General features: G+C 30.9%; 2 protein-coding genes and 1 pseudogene across 2 annotated transcripts; 1 reads left to right on the plus strand and 2 right to left on the minus strand.

Moving 5' to 3' along the window:
• Positions 1-8,746: 8,746 nt before the first annotated feature.
• Positions 8,747-9,560, plus strand: LOC100818212 (uncharacterized). The gene is given in 1 exon segment (NM_001252893.2): positions 8,747-9,560. A coding segment is annotated over 1 exon segment (288 nt). The 5' UTR covers positions 8,747-8,959; the 3' UTR covers positions 9,248-9,560.
• Positions 9,561-14,929: 5,369 nt separating this feature from the next.
• GASA35 (gibberellin-regulated protein 35) lies at positions 14,930-17,358 on the minus strand. The gene is made up of 4 exons (NM_001371562.1): positions 16,867-17,358; positions 16,087-16,209; positions 15,438-15,477; positions 14,930-15,296 (listed from the first exon to the last, which is right to left on the minus strand). Exons 1-4 carry the CDS (start codon positions 16,933-16,935, stop codon positions 15,115-15,117), a joined length of 414 nt encoding a protein of 137 aa, NP_001358491.1. The 5' UTR covers positions 16,936-17,358; the 3' UTR covers positions 14,930-15,114.
• A 4,397-nt stretch (positions 17,359-21,755) lies between these two features.
• LOC100775981 (phosphatidylinositol N-acetylglucosaminyltransferase subunit Q-like) lies at positions 21,756-25,829 on the minus strand (annotated as a pseudogene).
• Positions 25,830-27,637: the final 1,808 nt, after the last annotated feature.

The raw sequence follows: 27,637 nt of genomic DNA on the forward strand, positions 1-27,637 counted from the left end.
TATAATATAATTTTAGACAAATTATTAATTTTGCATACATTTATTTCTTCCATTTTTACATTTTAATTAACTAAATTGTTTCTTTGTGTTACCTTAAGTGAATATGTTAATTCTTGGATTCAATAACATTAAAATAAAAGAAATAAAATGTCTATAAAGAGAAAAAGAAAAAGAAAAGTACTTTGTTAGTAAATTAATAGTAATTACAAATGATAATATAATTTTTGATAAATTATCAGGAAGAACAAATAATTTTCTTCGCGGCATTTTTAAAATACAAGTTTATTTGTTCATAATTTTCCGCTTTGTTTTGGTTTGGTCGTTTGGACATTATTCCTGGGTAATGCTATAGTGCTGTGGATTATGGTTTTGTTGGAGAAATGATACAAAATCATAGCTATACACTTCAGCATGATAACATCTTATCAATCAGACTATTTTATGAGAATATTGCTTCAATCGATTGTAAGTGTTTTTGGTTTTGGTGGACAATCGATTATAAATTTATGAGTTGTACAATGTAATCAATGTGTTCTTTTTATTCGGAGCATTGGAAATTTCAGTCTCTTTTTAATCCATGGAATTAATTGGGTTAAAACCATAAGCCCAAGCCCATGCAACCAATAGAAGTTCCCGGCCCATCTAAGAATTCATCAGCTATGGGTTTCCTCTCACACCCAGCCTCCAAATTGGTTCAAATCAAATGTTTTCTATTCTCTCTAGTATATGCATTGAGGATGAAACAGCCCTAATTAATGCATTAAATTGAAAAATATATTCTTGAAACACCATTAATCGATAATAAAAAAATTAGCTGAAAGTTTATAAGTTATAAATTACAATTGAAAAGCTAAAAGTTTATAAATAAATTGATTTAATTGAATAAACCTATTGGTTTAATTAAAAGTGTTATTGTTGTTGTACTTCAATTTGTGTGTGAATTTAGATTTGGGGTATAGTCATTTCTGACAACTAAAAAAGGTTAAAAATTGTTTGATATTTGATATCTATTAAATGTTTCATGCAAATAGTTTTTAGCAGTTTTTAAAATGCTAAAAAATTAATTTCTAAAAAATACAACAACAACAACAACGCCTTATCCCACTAGGTGGGGTCGGCTACATGGATCAACTTCCGCCATAATGTTCTATCAAGTACCATATTTCTATCCAAACCATTAATTTCGAGATCCTTTTTGATAACCTCTCTTATAGTCTTTTTGGGTCTTCCTCTGCCTCGAATTGTTTGTCTTCTCTCCATCTGGTCTACTCTCCTCACTACAGAGTCTACAGGTCTTCTCTCTACATGCCCAAACCACCTAAGTCTATTTTCCACCATCTTCTCTACAATAGGCGCTACTCCAACCCTCTCTCTAATAGCTTCGTTTCTAATTTTATCCTGTCGAGTCTTACCACACATCCACCGCAACATCCTCATCTCCGCTACACCTACTTTATTCTCATGTTGGCTCTTGACCGCCCAACATTCTGTTCCGTACAAAATCGCCGGTCTTACCGCAGTCCGATAAAACTTTCCCTTTAGCTTGATCGGTACCTTTGCATCACATAACACCCCCGATGCTTTTCTCCATTTCATCCATCCTGCTTGAATGCGATGATTCACATCCCCGTCAATTTCCCCATCATCCTGTATTACAGACCCAAGATATTTAAATCGTGTGACTTGAGGGATAATATGGTCTCCTATTTTCACCTCTGAGTTAGAAACCCTCCTTCTTTTGTTGAACTTACATTCCATATACTCCGATTTGCTTCTGCTTAGGCGAAAGCCATGTGTTTCTAGAGCTCGTCTTCAAGTTTCCAACCTCTCATTCAGCTCCTCCCTCGACTCTCCAAGGAGGACTATGTCATCTGCAAAAAGCATGCATCTCGGCGCTATCTCTTGGATTTGTTCCGTGAGGACATCCAGAATTAAGGTAAAAAGGTAGGGGCTAAGGGTTGACCCTTGATGTAAACCAATTGTGATGGGAAAATCGTCTGACTCTCCACCCTGTGTCCTAACACTAGTCGATACCCTATCATACATATCTTGGATAGCTCGAATATATGCAACCCTAACCCCTTTCTTCTCTAGAGCTTTCCACAAAATCTCTCTAGGCACTCTATCATACGCTTTCTCCAAGTCAATAAAAATCAAGTGCAAGTCTTGTTGGGCCATGCGATATTGCTCCATCACCCGCCGTAATAAATAAATCGCTTCCATGGTCGACCTTCCCGGCATGAAACCAAATTGATTCTCAGTAACTTGAGTCTCCTTTCTTAATCTCCGTTCGATCACTCTTTCCCATAATTTCATGGTATGACTCATGAGCTTGATTCCCCTATAATTTGCACAATTTTGTATATCCCCCTTGTTCTTATAGATTGGCACTAACGTGCTTCTCCTCCATTCCTCCGGCATGCATTTTGACCTCATAATTTCGTTAAAGAGTTCGGTGAGCCACTCAAGACCTCTATCTCCAAGAGTTTTCCACACTTCAATAGGTATGTTGTCTGGCCCCACCGCCTTACCATTACTCATTCTTTTCAACGCTTCCTTTACTTCCTGTTTCTGAATCCGACGATAGTACTTATAGTTCCGGTCCTCTTCTCTTGTGTCTAGACTGCTAGAGTCATATCCATATCCATCATTAAATAAGTTGTGGAAATACGCCTTCCACCTTTCCTTGATATCTTTTTCATGCACTAAGACTTTGCCTTTTTCATCATTAACACACTTTACTTGATCCAAATCTCTAGTCTTCCTCTCTCTACCCTTAGCAAGCCTATATATAGATCTTTCTCCGTCCCTGGTTCCTAGAGCTTGGTATAGTCCGTCAAAAGCTTGGGCTCTTGCCTCACTCACCGCCTTTTTGGATTCATTTCTAGCTATCTTATACTTATCCCAAGTTTCAGAATTTCTACACCTAGACCACTCCTTGAAACACTCTTTTTTTACTCTAACTTTGCTCTGAACATTTTCATTCCACCACCACGATTCTTTACCCCTAGGTCCAAAACCTCTAGATTCACCCAACGTCTCTTTAGCCACTTTAATAATCTCTTGGGACATCTTGTTCCACATATCATTTGCACTTCCTTGTGATTGTCCACACCAACCCTCCCATATCTTTTGTTGGAAGATTCCTTGTTTCTCACCCTTCAAGTGCCACCATTTGATCCTTGGTGCTACCAGAGGACTTCTTCTCTTTGCCCTATCTCTAATTCTTACATCCATAACCAAAACTCTATGTTGGGTAGTCAAGCTCTCTCCCGGGATAACTTTACAGTTCAAGCAATACTTCCTATCAGACTTCCTGATAAGGAAGAAATCTATCTGAGAACATGTCCCTCCACTTTTGTAAGTGATAAGATGTTCCTCTCTTTTCTTAAACCATGTATTGGCTATAGAAAGATCCAAAGCCTCCGAAAACTCCAAGATGGATTTACCCTCCCCATTCATCTCTCCTAGGCCAAAACCCCCATGCACCCCCTCAAAACCTCTAGCCACGCTACCTACATGTCCATTGAGATCCCCTCCTAGGAAAACTTTCTCTCCTTGGGGTATATCCTGAAGTACCCCTTCTAGATCCTCCCAAAATTTTACCTTAAAGTGTTCTGCTAACCCAACCTGAGGTGCGTACCCACTAATAACATTAAAGGTGTCCTGTCCCACTACCAATTTTAAGACTATGATACGATCTCCTACTCTTCTTACATCCACGACATCCTTCTTCCACTCCTTGTCCACAATAATCCCTACCCCATTTCTTGATCTGATTTTTCCCTTATACCACAGCTTAAATCCCGATTTGTCTAATTCTTTCGCTTTTTCACCTATCCACTTAGTTTCTTGTAGGCACATAAAATTGATCTTCCTCCTCACCATAACATCCACTATTTCCATAGATTTTCCAGTAAGTGTGCCTATATTTCATGTACCAAATCGAATCCTCCTGTCATGAACTAGTTTCTTTACCCACACCCGTTCACGAAAATGTGGGAACCCTTGCTTACTTTTCACTACATCCGGGCGGCGATGCAGCGGCCCTTGCTCTTTTGACACTGTACTCGAGCTATACAGCGCGTTGCTTCCGGGCAACGACCTAGCATTCACATTATTACGTAATTGATCCATGTCATAGAGATTCGACAAAGTTTAACGTTGGCTGTCGAAAGCCTAACACAACCCTCTCCTTTTATCCGGGCTTGGGACCGGCTAAGAATAGCAAAGCTACCCTAGGCAGGATTAATCTCTAAAAAATATAATAAAATAATAAAATTAACATCACATCAATGTTTATAAACAAATTTTGAATTCATTTAAAATAAAAAAAAAATCAAAATAAGACTTTTAAAAATTAATATATTAAAAAGAAAAAAATACTAAAACATAATAATAGACCAAAAGTAACATTTCAAACAAATGTTTTATAACTAAATTGTCTTGACATACTATGTAAATATATAAATAATACTAGCAGCATTTTATCCATTTTTATTTTTTGAAATTTTATTTAAAACATAATATAAATATATACGATCAAACAACTCAACTCAACCCTATTTAGTTAGATCACAAAAATTCATTATTACACAAAAAATTATTAGCAATGTGGGCATAGATCACAAAATGCAAGTTTTATTTTAACTACTACCCACGTTCCCGTCAGCATGTTGATGGCCTCATCTCTCCGTTCATTTTCTGATTTCTTATTAGCAGTGTGATGAGCCGTGTGAGTCATGCATTATGACATAGCAAGGCATGCTTATTCAGGTCACTCATTCATTTGCTATATTTTAAACAGATTATTAATGCCATTCATCCTATATTCAAATATGTAATAACATTTGCAAATATGCCAAAGCTAAAAATAAATAAGCCAAAGATAAAAACAAAGAAGGATAAGTAATCATCAAATGTAGGAGCAAATATATAGTGACAATTTGTTATTATCAATGTTAAGAACTGATTGATTGAGTTGAATATTTAAAGTTTAAATTTGACCTGTAAAAAGAATATCATATTCAAGTTTTAACTCGTTTAAATAAGATAAATTTTAAGTTTGAATTTGTTTTAATAGAAAAACATGGTATTTGAATAGGTCAAATACCATATTTTAAAGTTTATTAATTTAGTATGTAATAGACATTTTCATCTTAGATGAGATGAAAGTAATAACAGAAGAAAAATAATAGAATGGTTGAATATACGATATATGTAATGATAAAATTTAAATACAAATAATAATTTATTAGGTATTGTTTCTTTAAATATTACTTCTAAAGATCCATTTAACTATTTGATGAGAATTAAAAAATTTAGTTAAATTAGTAATATTAAAATTTTCAATAATTTATATTATTTTAGAATTACCTTTAAAATTGTTGAAAAATTCTATTTTTTTAAAATAATGCAGTGGATAATTTTAAGAAAGTCTTATGAAAAGGGCCAAAAAATATTCTTACAAAAAAAAAGAGAAATAATATAAAATTAGTATTTTCTTTTATCATTACATATATATACTACTTATGTTTTAGTTTTCAATTTTTTTCCTAAAATAGTTGATGTTTTAGAAAAGTCTAATTAGTGTATTTTTCTCAAATATACTCTTATTTAATACTCACTATTAGTGATATTAGTATCAAACATCACCGTATTAAATAAGAACATTTTAATACAAATATAACAATTTTTAGTTTCATTTAATATTTATTAATTTATGTATAATAACCTTCGACATCAAAAGATACAAGGAGGAAATAATACATACAAACTTGCTACGAGTTGGTCAAGCTTGTTAATGACTTTGTTTTTAGAATAAAAGAATATTTTCACATGTACACAGATTAAGAGCATATTTGATTCGCTAAAAAAATAAGATATTAGACAACACAAAAATATTTGTTTGTTTAATTCAAAGATTAATGAACTGATCAAATATCCAAAAACTTGTAACTCACTAACCCTCATATAACTTTTTATCCAATGTCTAACAAAAGTAAAAATATAATATTATCCTTATTTTCTGATTTTTCATTATCTCACACCTTTTTTCTTTTTCCATATGTGTCTCTTTCTCTAAATCTCTATCTCCAAACGTCTGTACCTTGATTGCCACCGAAGGCCGTATGGATTGATGTTGTTCCCTTTTAACTCATTGTTTCTTTTCATTGTTAATTTGTTCAGATCGTCATCTTTCTCCTTCTCACAATATTTTTCCCCTTTTGGTCAACTCTAGCATGGTCGTGTTGTGCTATTGTGTCGTTGTTGCCATTGCTGTGACCTTACGGTGGCCTGGTGCCACCAAGCCTAGTGGCGTCAGGGGCCTCTCCTTTGTTGCATCGTCAAAGTGTTGCTAATGCACCTAAGATTTTATAGTAAAATTTATATTATTTTGTCTAATACATAAATACATCAAACAAGATATAATATATAATTACTTAGTATTGTGCATTGACCATCAAACAATGTACATATAGTACAAAAAGTTGTTATGTGACTCAATTACAAAAAGTTGTTTATCTTATCTTTTTTACAAATCAAACACATCCTAAAAGTTTATTTGTTTGGTTGAAAAAGAATGATAAAAAAGAAGAAAATGAACAATAAAATGAGAAAAACTATATTTTTAAATTCTATTTTAATTTAAAACTTCTTTCTCAATTTATTTTTGTTCTTTTTTTTTGAAGGAGGGGATATAGTTTTTTATTTTATTTCAATTTTTATTCATTTTTTCGTGCTAGTTGATGTAGTTTCTTTTTTTTTTATTCTTGTGGTTTTAATAAAAATTTCTATCAGGGGCTGTAAGCTCTCCCCTGTTCAACAAAAAAAACATATATACATACGAACTTTTTAATATCAAGTTTATAAAATTAAAATTAAAAGTATTTATATAATCAAACCAAAAATTAAGTATGAGTTAATTTATTTGTTAAAATATATAAATTTAATCAAGTTTTCAGCGAGTTGAGTTTCCGAATCTCAACTGATCCACGTTCTTAGTTTAGACAAAATATAAATCCAATACATGATTATTACAATATTTTCAAATCTGATGATATATTGATATTACTGTCAATCGCCATGATCATAAGTGCATATTAAATTTTACATTATTCAAATATTTATAACTTATGTAATCTAGTTAATATTCAATATCCACATTTTTATTATTAAAGAATCACAATATTATATACTTAAAATGGAATGTTAATATACAACTAAACAAAATATCGATTAATTTTAAAATTCCATAAACTTAATATATCCCATAAAATCTTTAAATTTAACAATTAAATTAACAAAAGTCAATGTTTATTTAAACAATCAAACATTGCGTTCCGGTTTTTTTTTTAATATATAAGAATTCAAAATAAGTATAAAAAAAACTTATAATAACTCAATCATTATATTCAACCAATTGAATTATACATCTTTAATAATATTCCAGTATTATAATACTTAACTCTTTGAATATGTTAAGCCCTGCCTTATATTCTTATATTATTTTTTATGGTCGAAGAGGGCACTTGATATAGGATAAAAAAAATTCATAGTGTTATATCAATTTTATTTAATGAAACAAGACTTGATCGTTGTTATTTGCGATCAAGGAGGAGAACTATCATAAGTTTTAATAATCCTGAACCTCCTCCCATTGTCCAGTAACAAAGGTGCTACTAAATTAACAATCAATTGTTGACGTCATTTTCATTTTGAACGATAATATTGAATGACTTCATCATATATTTGATTTATATTTTAACACTAAAAAGAAACAAACATATAAAACACAAATTAAGAGAAGCACTGTAGTGTTAAAAAACTATTATGTTTCTTTTGTCAATAGATACCTTATTTTGTCAAGGAATACCATTTATGGATCGAAAACAATAGGAATGATTAATTAACCACAAGGTGGTCCTGCCAATGTGACTTGTGGCTTGAATCCTGACCAGTTGGCTACCTCTATTCCACAATTTTTGGCATCTAGAAACCGTTGACCACAAAAGAAATCAGATTTTGAGCGGAACAAAAAGAAAGAAAATTTGGGTATATTCTATTATATAAAGATGCTGAAATGGAAAGTTAATTAGGGGCTACTAAGTACTAATTAACTACTAAGGGACTGTTATAACAAGGAAGTAAATACACAGTGTACTATTTCTTAATCATATCTTTTAAAAAATTATGTGCATTAATCTTAAAAATTTCTCCCTCCCTCCGTTCTAAAATAATGATAATGGTCTTTTTAGTTTTTTTTTTTCAAAATAATTATCCTTCTAATTTTTTTAAACTATTTTTTTCAGCAATACCCTTAAACATAATTAAAAAGATCAATTAATATTTGCATTGAATAAAAATATTTATCATAAAAATAGGTTAAGTTAGTGGATAGTAGAGTAGTCAGACATTGACAGTTAATTAGATAATTAATGAAAAAAATAATTAAAAAAATTGAAAATACTATCTAAGAAAAGGCTTAATTATATTTTTAATAGTTAGAATATATTATTTTCAATTTACTATTTAATTTTTTTTTATTTTACATGACATTTTTAAATTTTTGTTTTTGATATCTAACGTTAATCTCGAGATAGATTAACATAGTGTCATATTACAATATGACGGACTGAGTTAAGATAACAAAATATATCAAAATTAAAAATATCGTATATTAAAAAAAAGAAAAAAAAAATTAGGTAATAAACTTAAAATAAAAAAAACGACAACTTTACGGTGTGATTGAAAACATGGCTGAATGGGAGGCAAGTAAGCAACAATCCAGAAAAAGGTTCATTTACACCTTCCCCTTCTCCAAGAAAACGCACCTTCACTCTCTCTATAAATACCAAATCCAACCGAACAACTTGCTCTAAGAAACAAAACATAGATACTCATCATCAGGGTCTCTCTGTTTCGGAGCCAAACCAAAAACACACACACTTGTTCTTCTATGGCTGGCCTTCAACAATACAACTTCTTCCCCACCGATCTCTTGTACCCTCGTCCACAACCACAACAAGCTTCTCCTAAGCCCACTGTGCTTCCCCTCCAAACCCCTAATGTTCAAGATCACACTCAGCCTCAACAACCACCTAGGACCAATGCCACCCCTTCTACCTCTGCTGTTCTTTCTAGCCAAAAGGGTCATTCTATTGCTGCCGTTGACAACAAGCTCTCCAAATTCTCATCAGACCCACTTTCTTGCTTGCTTTGGATCACTGATGATGAAGATTTTTGAATTCTCCCCCAGAGTGGTCTGGTCCATCAATCATACTACGTGCTTCGGTTAAAGACCAAAGGAATAAGATTAAGTCATCATTTCATGTTTAGGAGTTAGGACACTGTAAATTATTATTTATGGGACTTACCCCTCTTCTTTTTTATACCCTTTCTTTACTTTTAAGCCTTTGATCAATTCTCTTCTTTCACTTTTTTTTTCATGGTTTTCATGAACAGCTTGAGTTAGTTTACACTACTATAGAACCTGAATGGTCCTACTCATACAAAGATGAAAATCAATAAAGCTGAAGCTTGTGTCATGTGTTTTTTCATTTCTCTGCCTCCTTTTAAATTTTCTCCATTTTTCAATTCTCCTCTGCCGAACGAGACTTCAAGGATTTTATTACTGGACTTGGTGAATAATAGAATTGGGTTTTGCGTAACGTGAAAGATAATGAAGTTCCCATCAACAAAATCGAAGCTTGTGAAATTGTTCAATTCTATGCTTGCTTGGAAGTCTAAATTATGTTTCATTACAATTTACATGTTTGTTTACTTAGACCAAAGAAAATGAAAATCATGCGAGCAACTCTTGAAAACTAGGTACAATGAATGTGTCAAAGTCTATTAGTCAACTCATTGTGTAGAATTAATTTTAAAAGATAAAAGCCAATATCGGTTTACTTCAGCCATCTTGGTTCAAAAAAATGTACAACACATCAAATCATAATATTCAACTCTTGCAACATTTGAACAGCGACCTATGGGGAAAGAAAACACAGAGAAAGAAGGAACAAAACAAAAATCAAAATGTGACAACATGCCGAACCTCACGGCGTAATTCATACGCAGAGGGCAACTTCTGGAACAAAATGCGTATATACCACGAATATGCCTCCATGAGCCTAATAATTTCTATACCTACATAGTAACTAAATTGATTATGCATGTGTTTCACTGTTACCTGAACCTCAAACCAACCAATATTATTGTCCTTTTGTGGAGTAAAACGAATTTGTAAAGGCCTTTACATGAGATTCTTTTCTAGCAAAAGAAATCAGCATCCAAGTATAATGTACCGTAATACTCCTATATATAGAATATGCTTCTTTGCTAAATAAAGAACATGGCTTACTAGAAGACAATATAATCTAGTTGGCTTATCAAAACTTAAAGTATGATTTTTTTCCCCCCACTAATTTATTGATCAAAGCTTGTTGTAAAAAAAAAACGAATCATTTTTTCTATAGAGATAGAATTCATACAATAAATTATGTTTTTAATATATATACTATTTTGCATAAAGTAGACAATAGTATCAGAATTTAATTAAACTCATCTAATGCTAATAATTTTATACTATATATATGAAAATTAAGTCATAGTATTACATAAATTTTATAATCTTTAGCCGACCAATAGGTCAACGGCTAATTAGAACCAGTCATATATGCTAGTAATGCTTAGAGAAAAGATTATCTTGAGTATATATGTAGCTAGGTGTGCCTGAGTATTAATTGATTAATGTTACTAAAGTAGGAAGAAGAATTTTGCAGTCAATAATCATCTTAACAAACTCAATCCAAATTAATCAATCACTTGTCCAAAGTGCGATCCTTGCAAAAATGAACGAGGACCATAAGTTTTGCTAAAAAATCTTGCATGCTTTTACCATATGATGGGGTCATGCGTTGTTAGAAATTAGCATTATTAATAACCAGTAGTAGTGTTCCACCTAACAAAACCAACTCGTGTAAAGTATATCATGAGGTGAAAGGTGAACCTACCTTTCCAATTTCCATGGTATCTGTCTACTTATCATGCATAAAGAAGTCCAAATATTTTGCGTTCGAATAACGCAGGTTCTGGACCTCACCTAACATTTGTGCTGGAAGATTCAAATAGGTAATAACTACGATTGATTCTGTGTTAAAAAATTGTATATTCTGTTATTTCTTTTTATTACATATAAATTTGTGCAAGAATCAAATCATTTTTTAATATAAAGTATCTATTGCAAACGCAGTTAGCATGTGAGCAACCTTGTCTTCTTTAAAGACGAAACTGAGGCGACTCTTTGTTGTGTTTGAGAGACTATGAGTACTCTTGAAAACTTTCAAAAATTGCTATTTGTTTTCGATTTTATTAACTCTGTAGATTTAAATGTTCAAATTATGAATTAAAGCATGCTTATTATTATACGTTAAATGATTTTAATTAATTTTAAAAAGTATTAAATAAGTTTTAAAAAATAAAATATTAAATTCTTATAACTTTAATTGATAAATTTATAAAGATTTCTTAACCTGTATCTTACAACACAGGTCAACAAAACTCCTTAATTTTTAATGTAGTTTTCAAAATTTCCTATTAATTAATTATAAGGTGCTTTTTTTCTTTTACTTCAAAAATAAAAATTTTAATGAATATCGAATATTCTTGTATAGACTGAAAGTGTCAAAGATCTCGACTAGAGTGAATATTATGGTTTTGACTTTTGTTCTGCCAAACCCTTGATGAAATAGTAGAGGAGATGGTTCGGAGATTACGAGATGGATCATACAACTGTAAGGCTGACTAAACTGTTGGGGTCAGGAGGAATTTAGAAATTCTTTGTGTGTACTATGCATAATTCTGCAAGTTTTTTTTTTCTTTCTAAAGTTCAATTTTATATAATAGCTTTAAAAATACGTAGAAACTAATATTTGAATAGTAAAGACGAATCTTCATGTATATTAGCCCTAGCAGATTCATATCAGTCCAAGTACATGATGATTGTCTATGGGACTTCATTAATTTAAGTGCTTAAATTGTTGTTATGTAAGGACATTTCCCATAGCCAAAATTTAAGATATCTACTTTGAGTATCTTAAAGTGAATTAAATTATTTTTTATTTTTAAGAAACTTTAGAGATGAGTTGTTTATATAAGATATACACCACAAAACTTAAAAAACTCACAATGTTAATTGGACTTCTCTGACAACAAAAGAAAATTAAAAAAAATTATCCTAAGAAACTTATTAAACATACATGACCTAAGAAGTTAACCCCAGAAGAAGGATAACTTATCAGTATAAACTTAGAAATGAATAAATTTAAATGTTGTCTTTCAAAAAAATTAAACATTTATAGAAGATTATCTTCTCTTACATCAAAAAACAAAAAATAATAACAGTCACTTCCGACACAATCTGCAAAATAATCGTTAAAAATGACATATAAACACTTTTGTCATCATTTTAACATAGTTCTAAAAAATTGTTTTAGAAAAATTTGTTTTTATATCGATTTAAAAATCTTTGAGTTTCAATATTGGTTGTTTATATCGGAACCTTTGATGAAAATTTTTATTGTAGAAATTTGACAAGAGTACTTGGTTTTGAAAAGAAGATATGATTACATGCTTTATATCATCAAATACTGAGAAAGGAAGACAAGCAGTAGTATGATTTATCAAATCTTTCGTGACTATTGTTGGTATATAAAAGGCATTAAATGTAGTATTTAAGGCGCACCAATGTTCAAATTATGAAGGACAGAACAAGAGAGCTCCAACATACTGTAACGTATACCTTCCAACTCTTTATAAAAGCTCAAAAGAACAAGTGCAAAGAACTTTTTACATGAATTGAGGTGAAAATTAATATTCTAAGTATTTCCCTATATATTCTTTGTATCGTTAGAAAACATTCTCTATGTATATAAGATTCTGTTTGTCTTCTAAGACGATATAGCCTTGTGATTTACCCTGTAAACATTTCTTATTGATTTGCATAGAGCCTAGATTGACTTAGTTAAAATATATATATATATATATATATAATTGTAGTTTGCCTCTTGTTGTGATTGTCTAAAGAGGCAAAGATCCAAAGAGTATTTATGTGTGAGCCTAAAAACACTAAAGGAAAAAAAAATAGTTGTAATAGTGTGGTGCAGTGGTTCCTGTAATTCTATTGTTAGTTAAATTCTTGGTAGGTAGCTAAGGACTAGATGTAGTCTTTGGAAGAAACGGTGCAGCATAAATCTTTTGTACTTTCTCTTTTTTTCCTTATATTTATTTGTTTAAACCAACTAGGGAGTTGAAAGTCTAATCTATGTCTTTGGTTTTACAACTTAAAATTGCTTTAAGGAAAACTGATTTCAAGCTTAGATGAAGTATTCATCTGTTAACAATATGTGTTTCAAAAAATATTTGCATAAAAAAAACACAATTCACAATCTGAAATACAAAGATATGCACGCACGTCTTACAAAATGAATCAAAAAACTCTGTGCATTTCCTTATAACCTTCTTTTTTAGAGAAATGAAAATCTGAAACTTGCAAGTTGCAACGTGTGAGCTAGAAATTTACAATCTGCTACAATTGCTTGTGAATAAGTAGCTACTCGAGGTTGATTTTTTTCGCCACTGGTTGTGTAGAATTTGAGAATCAGTTTCCAAAATCAAATGCATGAGACAAAGCTGTGCTTCCATGTCTTGTTCTTTTTATGGGCAAAATATAATTTTATTAATACCACTAAACTTGTCACAAGGTGTGACAAAGTCTAGCAAAAGGGCTACACAAGAAATGAGTTGCCAAATATATATAGAAACACCCACCCAAGCCTCAAAAACTACTAGTGTTTTAACATCATAGTGATGCCACTTGTTCCCTACACTGACACACGACCAAATCCTGTGAATGCCACTTTCATCAATTGTAAAAATGAATCCAAAGCTCGCCTAACATCACTGTATAAGAATTATAATATGTCCAAATAATCAATGTATTAAATCAGCTGTATGTGTTGCCATTTCAATGCAAATTCAATTACTTTTTTTAATTGTTTTAATAACAAATTGTTGTTTTTATCAGTTTTAAGAAGTATATTAATTAACAAAATGTAACAGTTTTTTTTGTTCATAAATTTCAAAAACACGCCATTATCAGTAATGGTTTTTTACTTGCGGACTTGCAGTCACAAAAATCACATTTGTCTCTATTTTTACTAATCACAACAATAATTGTGATGGCAACCACAATTTACAACTACGCTTTTTTTTTTTTTACTGCAAAACCAAAAAATAAACATGCATCTTCGATTTTCATTCCAGCGAATTTTTAATTGAACTATTACCATATCATACATCAAAAGTAGCCAAAACTCACTAATGCACCATTTGACTCCAAAAAAAGAAAAATGGGTGAAAACTACATTGAGTTTAATTAAAACAAGAAGCAAAAGGACATATATATAGAAAAGTTTCCTTTTGAGCTAAAAGAACATTGTATTTTTCGTCGTGCGGAACAGCTTATATATACTTCATAATTTTCCTTAGCCTCTGCGACGTAACTGAATAATACACAAAACTAGCATATATTAATTTTTATGTCTTTTTTTTTTTTAACTAACGGTATTCTCTAACCAATAGTCTGTGATTAATTAGTCTTTCTCAAAAGAAAGTCTTTCACGTAATAGTTTTTAAACATTTTTTTATCCGTAAAAATCAAAAATAAATATCAGAATTTCAATAACTTATATCTTATGTATATTATTTAACCAATTGAATTAGACCCTTATACTTTTAAGCATATAGTAATGCAAACATATAGACACTAATAATGTTTAAATTTTCATAACTAGAGGACACATATTTGCATTGTGTGTCTTCCTTGTGCCTTGTATATTTCTAAGGAGGAATTTGACTACGAGTTCAATGCCAGAAGAAGTGTTCTGTCTTATTCCCTAATGATTAATTATGAAAGCACACGAAGACAAGCATGATTAAATTAAAATTAAGATACTTAATTTCAATCTGGTGGGTACATATATAAATACATGGAGTGCTGGTAGCAACTAGCAAGGCATTAATTAAGAGACTTAATAGGTAAAATTTATAGTTTCAGGGGCATTTTGGCCCTCCCCTTTTGGTCTTCCAGTTGTTGTAGCAAGGGCAAACTTGCTTGTTGCCATAAGTTCCAGGAGGCACACATAAGCACTTGGCACAGCACTTTTGGCAGAAGAACAGGCACGGTTTCTTGTATTGTGTGTTTGAGCATCTAGCGGTGCAACGTGGCCCACATTCTGCAGTTTTGTGCATTCATGATTCAACAAACATCATCAAAATTCTAAAACATGCACATAAGAAAATAAAAGTTGGAGAAGAGCTCAAAATTTAAGTTGTGTGAATTTGTGATGGAAGCTACTATTAGTATTAACTATTACCTTGTGGTTTAAGACTGCCTTCGGTGATGCCATGCTGCAACTAAGGAAAACAAAAACATGAAGTTAACATAACATGGGAATTGACAAACTTTTTGGAACAAAATTCAACATGTGGGGTCATGCGTGCAATTATTAAAATGTTTTGTAATCTATTTTAGAAATGAAGTTGTAAAAGTTGAAGGGTTAATTGTCATGGAAATTAATGTGTAGAAGACAAAGTGGTATTTTTCATTTGATTAGAGGCTACATTAAAATATAAAAAATTGGATTTATAAATAAGAGACCTTGGTCCCAGATTGGTTGTCATAAAGAAGAAGTTTGTTTTCCTCTAGAACATTTGGAAAGCTTCAGACACTGACAATTTGAAAGACAAACTTCTTAATTGCATGACAATTAATTTGTAATATGCTTCCATTTTTTAATGAATCTATATACTCTTGATAATTTGACATAAAAAAAATACTTTATTTGATAACGTTTATCATGTTTGATATCTCCCAAATTCTAATAAAACTTACAAAGTTTGCATCTAAGAAGAAATGAAATTGTAATGTATGCTAGAAATTCTCACATTGTACCAAAATAATATATATATATATATATATATATATATATATATATATATATATATATATATATATAAACTCACATTGGGAACAGGGGACTTGGTGTTTTTGTGAGGCTGCGGAGCTGGAGCGTGGGACAGGGTGTGGGTGGTGTTCTTGTGAGGCTGCGGAGCTGAAGCCTCAACGGTGGACACAACAATCTCGGCCTGAAAGCATAATCATAATTATCAGGGTATGTTATATAAATATAATTAACATTGTTTATAAAGTCAAAAACAATAATCACACCACCACCAACAACAAGAAGTTGTTAATACACCGTAAAGAAATCATGTACTATGATTTACACAAATGCATCCAAACCAACGTTATGAAGGATAGAAAAAGCATGCCAGGGAAATGTAACGATAACAACACAAAACTATAAACAAAGGAGTTAAGGAAGTGGTATTATTTTATTTATTACTTATAGTTAATAATAGCACATTCAATTCCATTCTCTAAACATGATCCTTTTTTTTACATGAGAGATATAAGTTTGGTATAAAGATAAAAAGAAAGGAATGAAAAACTTGCGAGTTCGAATCTCCCACCAACAAAAATTAACATTTAACAAAATAAATTTGTTGCCAATGGTGGTCAAAATAAACAAAATTAACAAACTAAATTCAAGCATGCAATGGAATTCCTCGCTAACTTCAACTTGAAACAACAAAGTGGTCTCTTGTGAACAAAAATATTAAAGAATTTCAAGTGGAAGCAGCAATGCAGAACTTAGAAAAAGTAACAGAGTAGACTACTAAAGCTGAGGTTGGAGTTATCAGAAAATGAGAAAGAGAACTAAATTATTTGTTTGGGCTTACATGGTTTTCCACGAGAAGAAGCAGCATTTGAACAAGGCAGAGTACAACAATGCTTAGTTTTCTCGCCATTGCTCAAAAATGGACCTCACACAGAGAAAAGAAGAAATAGAGAGAAGTTAGCTCAAGTGTGGTCTTCAAGAACTAGTGGCAGATGAGATTTCAGGCTATTTTATAGATGAAATATGGCTCTATGTAATTACCTTAGCTGTTGTTTTCTCAAAAAGACAATTACAGACTCTACTTAGACAAAGACAATTACAGGCACATTCTTCCCTACGCTTTCCATGCCATCCGTTTTGCTATAAGAATTATTTATAAGTGACCATATATATGTATGAGTTATGATTTCTCGCTTCTTAATGCAGTGTGTGCTTGAAAATGTGATGAATCATGTTGAAAAAAGATCATAGTAACCTTAAAGTTACTTTCTAGTGTGGTGGAAAAACCTGGAATGGAAGGACACACTGATACAGTGGTTTTGGCGTGGTGGGGCGCACACACACACACATATATATATATGTGTGAGTTATGATTTTCTCGTTCTTAATGTAATGCGTGTTTGAAAACCTGATGAACCATATTGAAAAAATCATAATAACCTTAACGTTATTTTCTAGCGTGATGTTTAAAAAAAAGTGGTGGACACACTGACAAAATGATTTTTTGGTTCCTCACCACCTATCCAAACACACATATAGCATGGAGTTGGTTGGAAAAGCTAGCAAATCTTAGTACATTAAGTGCATGTATGTTTTAGTCTATTTTGATGAAGTAATTACTATTCTTTACCGGCATTCTTATACAAAAGATATTTCCTAAAACAACCCTTTGCTAAACATGCATTTACAGTCATTTCTACTTAAGTATAATAATAGTTATGCAATGACAGCCGAAAATGAGGATGAACTCGTGACAAATGAGGAAAAAGGGGTGAAAGATATCAAAAGACCTTTTTTTAATGGTGAAGTGAAGCCAACGCCTATGACAAGGGAATTAAATGAAAAAAATAAATAGTTATTTTGTTCCTTAATATGTAATTTATTGACAAATGTGTTCCTGAAAGATGAAAATAAAAAATTTAATCTTTAAAAGTGTAAAAAGTGTGACAAATATATCCGGCCGTTAACTTCCGTTCGTCACCTTTAATAAAATAGTCTACGTGATATGGAGGGACAAATTTATCACTAAAATGATTGTAAACGTGAATTGTCACCATAGGGGCATATTTGTCATAATATTTTTTTGAATTTTCATCTTATCGCTCCACTGACAACTACATCCCTGAAAGATGAAAATGTAAAATTTAGTCCCCGAAAATATAAAAAGTGTGACAAATATATCTTAACGTTAATAATAAATTGTGACTAATTATTATTATTATTATTATTATTATGTGTTTATAATTTATTGTTCCTATTCGTTTGGTACTGCAACATATTTTTTAAATTTCCTTTTAATATATATATATATATATATATATATATATATATATATATATATATATATTATTTTGATTTCCTTGTCAAACCTTAATTGTCGTTGTTAAAAAAAAAAACTTTATCATATATCTTATAATTTTATCAAATTTTTACTAAATTTCTCACTTTTAATCTTTAAAATTATTCCATATCCCAATTCCTACTTAAGTACCCTTATATTTAGATTGAAAATAATATGTCGAGAGTTTTGAGTAGAAAAGATACAATCGGCCGTGGGACCGAATTTATTTATTTATTTATTTTTAAAAAAATTTAATCAATTATTTTTTTAAAAAAAAAAGTCTAACAAAATTTAAACTAGATAAAGCTAAAGTGTAATTATAAGTCTTTTTCCTTAATCAATAAAATGTATATATATACCTCAAATATGAAAGAATCCCTTGGATAAATTTTATGTGCTTCCACTTAAGACAATCCTTATTATACATAATATGAATGAAATGAAAACAATTACTAACAAATAAAGAACCCAAATAAATTTAAATAAAAAATACAATAATGTTCAAATTAATATAGAGGTTAACTTCGAAACAAAACAAAACAAAAAAAAACTAATACAAAGGTTTTATTTTTTGTCTTTGGGACGTAGAGTTGTATCTCTCATTGACTTAGGGGCTACAACAACCTTGCATTCCATTTGGCGTGGAAATATTAATAATTAATTAAGAAACAAAAAATTTCAAGAAATAAAATGCTTTCAATTTTTTAAATGTAATTTTTTTATATCATAAAACTAAAGAAATTTATTTTATTTTGGAAAATAAGTAGTTATATTGATTAATTAAAAAACTAATTAACAATTTGATAGATGAATAAATAGATAAATAATCAAAATATAAGAGTTCAAATCTTAAGTTGTATTTTACTGTTTTTTTAATCCCTTTTTCCTTAACTTCTTTCATATATAATTAATTATTAAGCGTCTGGATATATTTGTCGCACTTTTTATAGTCTCGGGGACTAAATTTTACATTTTCATCTTTCAGGAATGCATTTATCAGTGGAGTGGAAAAACGAAAAGTTAAAAAAAAATATTATGACAAATATGTCCCTATTGTGGCAATCAACGTTGATAATCATTTCAGTGACAAATTTGTTTCTCTGTATCACGTAGACTATTTTATTAACGGTGATGGATGGAAGTTAACAGCCGGATATATTTATTACAATTTTTACACTTTCAAGGACTAAATTTTATATTTTCATTTTTCAAGAATATATTTGTCATCGAAAAACAAAAATAACAATTTATGCAAATAAAAATGAGGGGAAACAAAGGAACCAGGGTGAATAATTGCTCAATCTTACTACAAGTTAAAACAAGGAGCTGATGGATTTCTTTCATGTGAATGGTTAGTGTGAATAGGACAGGTAGCTATCTCACATGTGCATTCCCATGTGATTTCCCAATGCACCCTCAGAGTAACTAACTCAGAACGTGACAGAAAAACTAGGAAGCACAGTGCACTAACCTCTGACCCCTTGCTCTTCCTTGTCTTTTACATAGACCTGGCACTATGAGAATCCTTTTGAGTGTTCAATAGCATTCCCGTGAACTAATTTATGCATTTCTTTGGGTCTTAACTAATTTTATGCATTTACTATAAAGAATTACCCTTTAATCTTGCAGTTGTGACCTTTATTTTAGCTAGTTATATGGAAAATGACCTTCACATTTTACAGCAATCCCTTTCAACTGTGGAATCACATGCGAACCAAATCTTGCGAAAATTTAGCTCTTTTTGTTTATAGATAGAGATACCTTGTTCTTAGTATGTCATGGATCTTGCCGTGCCTGTGCCCATCAACTGAATTAAGTCAAGTAACATATTTGTGACTAAGAAAAATGCTTCGACACACTCTTTTAAATTTTAACCAATAACATAGTGTGTGTTAAAAAAGGTGTATTAGAGATTATGTTTTCCTGTTGTGACTAATTGGTGATACAATGTGGTGGTGTGGATTTGTATAATCGCTTGTAAAAACACTTGGTTTTATTCTATTATATATTTCTATTTGTTGTAATTTTCACCTTTCCTTTATCCTATTTAGAATGCGTGTACCTTTTTTTATGCATAGAAAAAAGTGGGAAGAGTTAACCGTCCATATCAACCAGTTATTGAGGGTTAGGTATTCAGTTTGTACAGTTGGATTGCTCCCGTGAAGTAACATTTGTCTGTATTCAGCACGGTTAAAGAGGTTTGTGTCAGTGATTTCAACCAAAAGAGATTAGATACTACTTGAAAATTTCAATGCATTCCATTGTTAATCACGAGATTAGTGCTAAAAAATAATAAAAGTAATGCAATCCGAAGGTGAGAATGTAAGCTGAATACTTAAACACTTGTCAGAAACCTTAAACATAAGGAGTTTCCAACTATTCCAGTAAAAAATTAAGATCAATTTTATATTTAAAATATACAATAATAAAAAATAAAGAAAAATAAATTAATATACAATAACAATAAGGGAAAAATAAATTTAAATAACTGAATGTACCTTCTTAAAATAATAAAATTTTTCTTCAATATTTAGAAGATTCAACATGTATTTATACTAAGACGAATTTCTATCATCAAGTCTTGATTAATAAAACTCTAAACAACAAATCATTTTCCTACTCTCTAAGTCTAAAAATTAGACTTAAAATTTTATAATTTGTGTCTAATATATTTTGCACTCAAGTAAATATTTTTATTTATGATATTAAAGAATTTTCATCAATCAAACTTTTGTTTAAGAACTAAAAATCGAATTTATAAAAAATTAAAAATCTTGATCAATCAAAACTTTGCTTAAAAACTAAAAATCCAATTTCAAGACTAAAAACTTAATTTATTCTTACAATTATTTTACCACTTAACCGTTTTAGTTAAATTACTAAAATTTACTCCTCTCATGCTCTCATTATATATAAGAAAAGGTCATTTACTCGCCAAGTTCGTTTACTCTCTGTATTAACTTATAGAATACAAATTTGGCAAATCCAACATTTAAATCATTTAATATCTTTTTGGTAATTATACATGTGAAACTTTAAATAAATTGAACATTCACAATATTTACTTACACTTTTAAAAAAATAAACCATACAGTAAAATAAAATTAATTGATAAAATATCAAATCATCTTTAAATTATTAAAAAAAATTATAAACTTAATCTACTTAAAAAGAATTTTCAAACTAACAGTTGAATTAACAAAATTCAATATTTATTAAAAGTTATCAAGTTAGACTAAGCTTATTCTTGAAAGAAGTAAATCCCTTCCTATATGTATTTGGGTACTAAATAAATTGGACATCAGTTGGATGCAGGATCCAGACCAGCAAACTTTCTCTGGTTCCCACTTTGATTTTCAATTTTTCACCCACAATTAAAAAGAAAAGAATAAACAATAAAACATATATTTGCGCCGAGGCATAAGAGTTAAACAATATATTTACAAAATCAGAAAATAAAAAAAAATGTTACTTTTCTATAGCACACACCAATTTCAGCATGGGAAAAGCAAAAACAAAATAAAAATGCCGACTGTACCATACTCGAGTAGGAACTTACTAAACTATGGAAGAACAATTATAAAGCATTCAATAAGTGAATCATGACAAAGGCGCCAATACTCTCTTTGTAGTGCATGGACGTCCATGGCATTGGTGAAGGTAGAAGGATGCTGCGCATAGATGACATTCTGGTCAATGAGAGAGTAAAAGGAAAAAAATACAAAAAGTGTTATTAAATAAAAGCTAAACAAAAAATCAAAGAAACAGGATTATCAAATCATAAAAACCATAAGAGCACTTAGCACCAGGATATCACACCTTTGTCCAATGAGTATTCCATGAGCCACTGTGGAGATGGATGACCCTGAAACTCCCAAAAAACATGTTTTTAGTGAGGTGAGATCATTTTTCCTGAAATTTAATCCATCGAAGTAAGTAATGTTTGTCCATGCAAAAATACAACAGTGGCATATAATGCAAACTGTCACCACTCCCAGGTCACAGCAATCAAAACATCAAGAAGAAAAAGTCTGATATCACAATCAAAATTTCTGTCAAGTTTTCAAATACATTTCTTAAAGAATGTTCGATAATGTCTGGATCCTATGATATACTGCTTTTATCTTGATATGCAATCAGGCAGAAAGAAAATTACCAAAACCTAAAAGATCATCATCACTGCTGGATTTACTATAATACACATCAAAGATAATTCACACTATATATCCAAATTCTTCAAGTAAAAGCCACATAAATTATTAGAGCAAGTCTACACATTTTCATAAAATAAAGCTGCACATTGACAATATATATCCAAATTCTTCAAGTAAAAGCCACAAAAATTAATAGAGCAAGTCTACACATTTTCATGAAACAAAGCTGCACATTGACCACATGATGTCACATTCAATTTCCCTATTAATCAACATAGAGACATATCTTGACAACCGAAGCATCAGTCTGAACCTACAAGTAGCATCGTGCCTCACCTATGCTCAAGTAGTTGCTGTGGAGAGCTGAAACTAGACTACTAGATTTTTCTCTATTAAAATCCTTTAGATGTAATGACTCCTTGTATGAGGTTATTTCATCAGTAAAATCAGCACTTGGAGAAGCAGTACTATTACTCTGACAACCAATAATTTCAAGCCATATTCCAGAAGGGAATCTTCCTGGTCTTACCAACCAAAGAAATATCTTGGTATAAGGGGTAACATGAATTACCGAAATAGTAGTGACTTCAATCAGTGGACAGACAAGGTTAATGGTTGTGTCCACGATACTAAAGAATATATAGAAAAAGGAAGTAGTTGGTAAAAGAAGTAGAAGTGGTGTAAATAAAAGAGATCCAACAATTTGTTGCTTCACAGTATAGTCAAAGCTATCCAACCACTGCCTCAGGATTCCATTTCCGACCACTGCCAAAATAGCCAGCAACTTCATGAAAATATGCGAGAAAGAAGAGCATGCGTGCAAAATATTTGTGTATCTATAACAATTATTCTTCTAAAGTATACTAAATCACAAATAGATGTGTGCAACCAATAACATGGTTTTCAGAAAATACAAGGGGACTCTTGTGATCTCCACTTTTATGATATCACAAGTTATCTTCAAATTTACTAAAGCTTCAGCTTCTAAATAGCTAGCTGTAATAGGCTCTTGTTCCTTAAAAAAAACTCATTGCCAATGTTTTCAGAGATATATTATAGCTTAGTATGAAGGATTATCTACATAAAAAATATAGTTCTCCACAAGAAAAAAGGGAAAATTTGACCGACGAGATCACCTTACTAGCATCTATTTGGTGAGTATATGTCTCTCCATGTAATTATTTCAAAAATTGTCAATTTTGTGAGCAGACAAGGACTTCTTATGTGAATAACTTATTGAATTGCCTAAAACTACTTACATTAGAAAGTTCCATTTGTGAAACAAAATACCAAATTAGGGCATTCAATTCTCATTCAAATCATTTCCTTACTCATGGCAAACATCTAAAACTGAACCAGAATTCATTACCTGAAAAGCCGCCAGAAGGCTGCTAATGCCTGTATCTGTGATGAATATACAAGTGAAATGAACCAATGAAGAGTTGAAATGTGTAAAGTTGCCAGTGCATGGTGGAGATCGAAGCCCAAAATTTGGAAAACAGGTGCCCCATGACAACATAAAGCCTGAAAAGTCACAACATAGATCCATCAGAGCTTGAAAGTCAACTGAGCAAGAGATGGTGCATCAATAGTTAAAGTGTGTACATGGGAAATATGGAGAGCTGGCTCAATGATCTTCTTGGACCAGGTGTGTCTCAAAAATTCTTTTAGCAGCAGCTGTGCAATTAATGGCCAGAATAATTGTATCCTAAGGTGAAATTTTGAAAAGGAGGATTAGTAATGAAGACAAAAATCTGCATACACAAATATGACTAAGAAAAATTCCATTAGCAATTCAATGAATTATTGAATTGCTGCTTTTTATGAAGCTCGTCGACCCATTTAGGATTTTTAATGGAAGTTTTAGCTTGCTCATTTGAACCCAGATGACATAATAAAAAATGATGAGCACCATAAGAGGGTGTTTCATAAATTATAACCTACAAGTGGTTAAATATCATATATATCTGTTTGAGAGAGGGAAAAAAGTCTTGAGAAATCACAAGTACTTGCAGAAAGGAAAGTATAAGAAATAATGACTTACGTACCGGAACATCATATTGTGACATAGTTAGTCCATTCCAATGAATGTGATGCAATTTTGGAAGCCTGTGTATTCCTACATCATTCTGTTCAGGAGAATCAAACATGACCAGAACCCAATTACTTCTTCCAAGAACATATTGGCTACTTTTCCTCAATGAACCATCTAACTGGAAGCAACGACAACTCCTAGAGTTATTCTTTCTATCTGTACCTCCCTCTTGCAAAGCATTGCCATACTCAGAGAACTTCTTTTTGTCATCTTCTTTCCCATTCATCAAACCATTACTAGTAGTAGGGTCAGTGACACACAGACCAAGCACAGAGAACTTGGACTTATCCTCAAGAACTGAAGGCATGCTCCCCCATGTGCCATAAATGATTCCCTCATTACACTGGATCATTCCAGAAACCATCTAAAGACAAGTTGTATGAAAAAATCATTAAAAGAACTTAACAGTATCACTATCACCACATATTGTTATAGAACCAAGATTTTCATAACCAACTCAAAGTAGTTATGCACCATTTCAAGTGTGAAATGATGCCAATCCAAATCAATTTATTTTCCCATTAAACTTTATATGTTTTTTCCACAAATTTGTGAATATCTTGCAATAAATTTTATACATAAATTACTGGATATTCTAAGAGGAAAAAGTTCGTTTTCTATTTAAACTTGACAGCTCTTGCAGGAACTTTGTTTAATATCACTAAAAAGGAAAGTTAAAATTTCCTCTGCAATTAATAGTTGTAACAAACATACAACCAATAAATTCATTGCTATTTCATTTGCTTTACTCTAAAATGCATGCAAGGAAAAGGGATTGAGAACTCGAATTCAGTTTTATACCTGAATGCCAGGACTATAACTAGAAAGCAAGACTTCACTGCAAGTAAAGGCTGCAATAATGTCAAGGGATGATGGTGAGCAGGTGACAAACCACCCCAACAAAATACTGGATGATGATTCTTTATTTGATAAAAGTTGCTTTGGCCACCAAAGCCTACAGTGTCTTCTCATCTTCCTCTTATGATCTTCACATAAACTAAGCTACTATTCATGAAGTCCCTGCAATGGACAGAGGCAAGCATGTGTTTACTTCATTAAAAACTGTTAGACAAAAAAAAAAAAAAACAATGCAGATTAAAAAACAAATTATGTAATAAATTAATAAGAACTTGAAGAAGATTCAGATGGAAGTATAGGTCATATTATATGCAAACTTCTCTGGCCGTGGATTCAATTTCTCATGTTTCTTCAAGCCTTACCATTTCATTCGTCCCACATGCCAAGAATCTTCACAAACCAAACAATTAGAAAATGCTAAAAACCCCCTCTTTCAATGATAAAGACACCACCCCTCCATTGAAATATTTACCAGAATGCCATACCCAGCAGAACACACTGTCAATCTTATAGATGTGCACGGAACTACACCACTGAACGAATTTTGTGTGAGATGTCAACAACTTAAAAAAATTGCATCAAAATATAAGTTATTTTGAATTACTTTTTATCTTCATATCTCTATTTTAATTTCTTATTTTCAAATTAAAAAAAAATCACTTTCAGACTCTTATTCTTTAATAATATTAAACTTTCAAAATATAAAAGTGTTTTAATACGTTACACAAAATCTTCGAACGTAAATGACTAAAGTATTTTTTTACAGTAAACTAAAATATTTCTTAAAAAAACGGAAATATATTAATAAAACATAATTATGGATATAATCAAAACTATTTTGAGTTTAATTAACACATTTGCTTACAAAGTTTGAGGGATTTAGTCGTGTTTCTTCTCCATACCTAATGGGCCTCTTAACTAAACTTGGTATGCACCGGCCTTGTTGTAAGGCCTCTCTTACTATAAAAATATGTCCGACAACAAAAAAACAAAATATGAGAATTAGTTTTGAAACTAGTCCAACAAGTTGAGCCATGCTCAATAGAATCAATTCTTGAAGGCGAAAACGTGATTCTAAAACTTAAAAAAAATATATAAAAATAATAATGTATACTATTTTCCTTCCTTAACATTTTTCTTCATCTAACTATATATTTATTTTACTTTTATTCTAAAGTTTTTTATTTAAAAAATTACTAATCCCATAGATACTAATATAATTAGAAAACGTTAACACAAATTATTAGTCTGTCGCTACCAACAGAACTATTAAAGTGAAATATGTTACATGTTTGGATTAATGCATGCAAATTGAGTTGTAAAAATATTTCAAGTCTTACTTTTGTAAAATTGAGTTACTACACAAAATCTTGTTCTCAAACATACTTTTAGATATAATCAAATACAACTTTAAAATAATTTATTCTCAAATATACTTTTGAAACACTCTCACCAAAAATCCAAACATAGCTTGTTGATATAAATGTAGTGAGTTTTAATAGTACTTGAAATAACAATAAAATGGTGAGTTGAACAATCTAATAATTAAACCGTTCGTATTTTAATTATTTTTTATATTATGTACATAGGTTAAGAAGGGCTAAATACCTTTTTAGATGTTTTAAACTACTCAAGAAATAAATGTTAAATTGTTTTTTGCATTTATAACATAATAAATATTTCTAACAAAAATATATTTCGAGTCCTTAATATGTGTAAAAAAAAAGTACCTGTTTTTGAAGACTGGAGGAAAAAAACTTTACCTCAATTTAAGAAACTATATTGTTTCATGTACTTTCATCCACATAATCTATACTTGAAACTACTATTATATTTGTTACCACTCCAAGGTCAATCTAAATCGAAACAACTTTATTTCAATATTTAAATCAAAGTTAATGATTGAGCCACATGGCAGGGCTTAACAATAGTTGCATCTATATATTAAGTGGGTTTTATCTTTCCAAGATATAATTGAGGAGAAAGACATAAAACACTGTATGATCATGATTTTTGCCGGACGTGCTTTTAGTGGTGTAGAATCGCTTTTATATCGTATATAATATAATATATATCTTTCAATTTGGCCACGCGAAGCAAGCCATGTGCACGAAACTAATTATTGGGGAGATTTTGCATCGGTTGCTCCCACGTCATTAGACAT

This window comes from Glycine max, chromosome 19, assembly GCF_000004515.6.
Source record: "Glycine max cultivar Williams 82 chromosome 19, Glycine_max_v4.0, whole genome shotgun sequence".
Lineage (NCBI taxonomy): Eukaryota > Viridiplantae > Streptophyta > Magnoliopsida > Fabales > Fabaceae > Glycine > Glycine max.

Bases quoted from the DNA above. Each gene is read 5' to 3' on its own strand.
- GASA35 (NM_001371562.1), bottom strand. From the start codon at position 16,935: ATGGCGAGAAAACTAAGCATTGTTGTACTCTGCCTTGTTCAAATGCTG. The intron at 16,210-16,866 runs GTAAGCCCAAAC...TTATGCTTTCAG, and splicing joins TTCTTCTCGTGGAAAACCAT to GCCGAGATTGTTGTGTCCAC. The intron at 15,297-15,437 runs GTAATAGTTAAT...ACAAAACTGCAG, and splicing joins AGGCAGTCTTAAACCACAAG to AATGTGGGCCACGTTGCACC.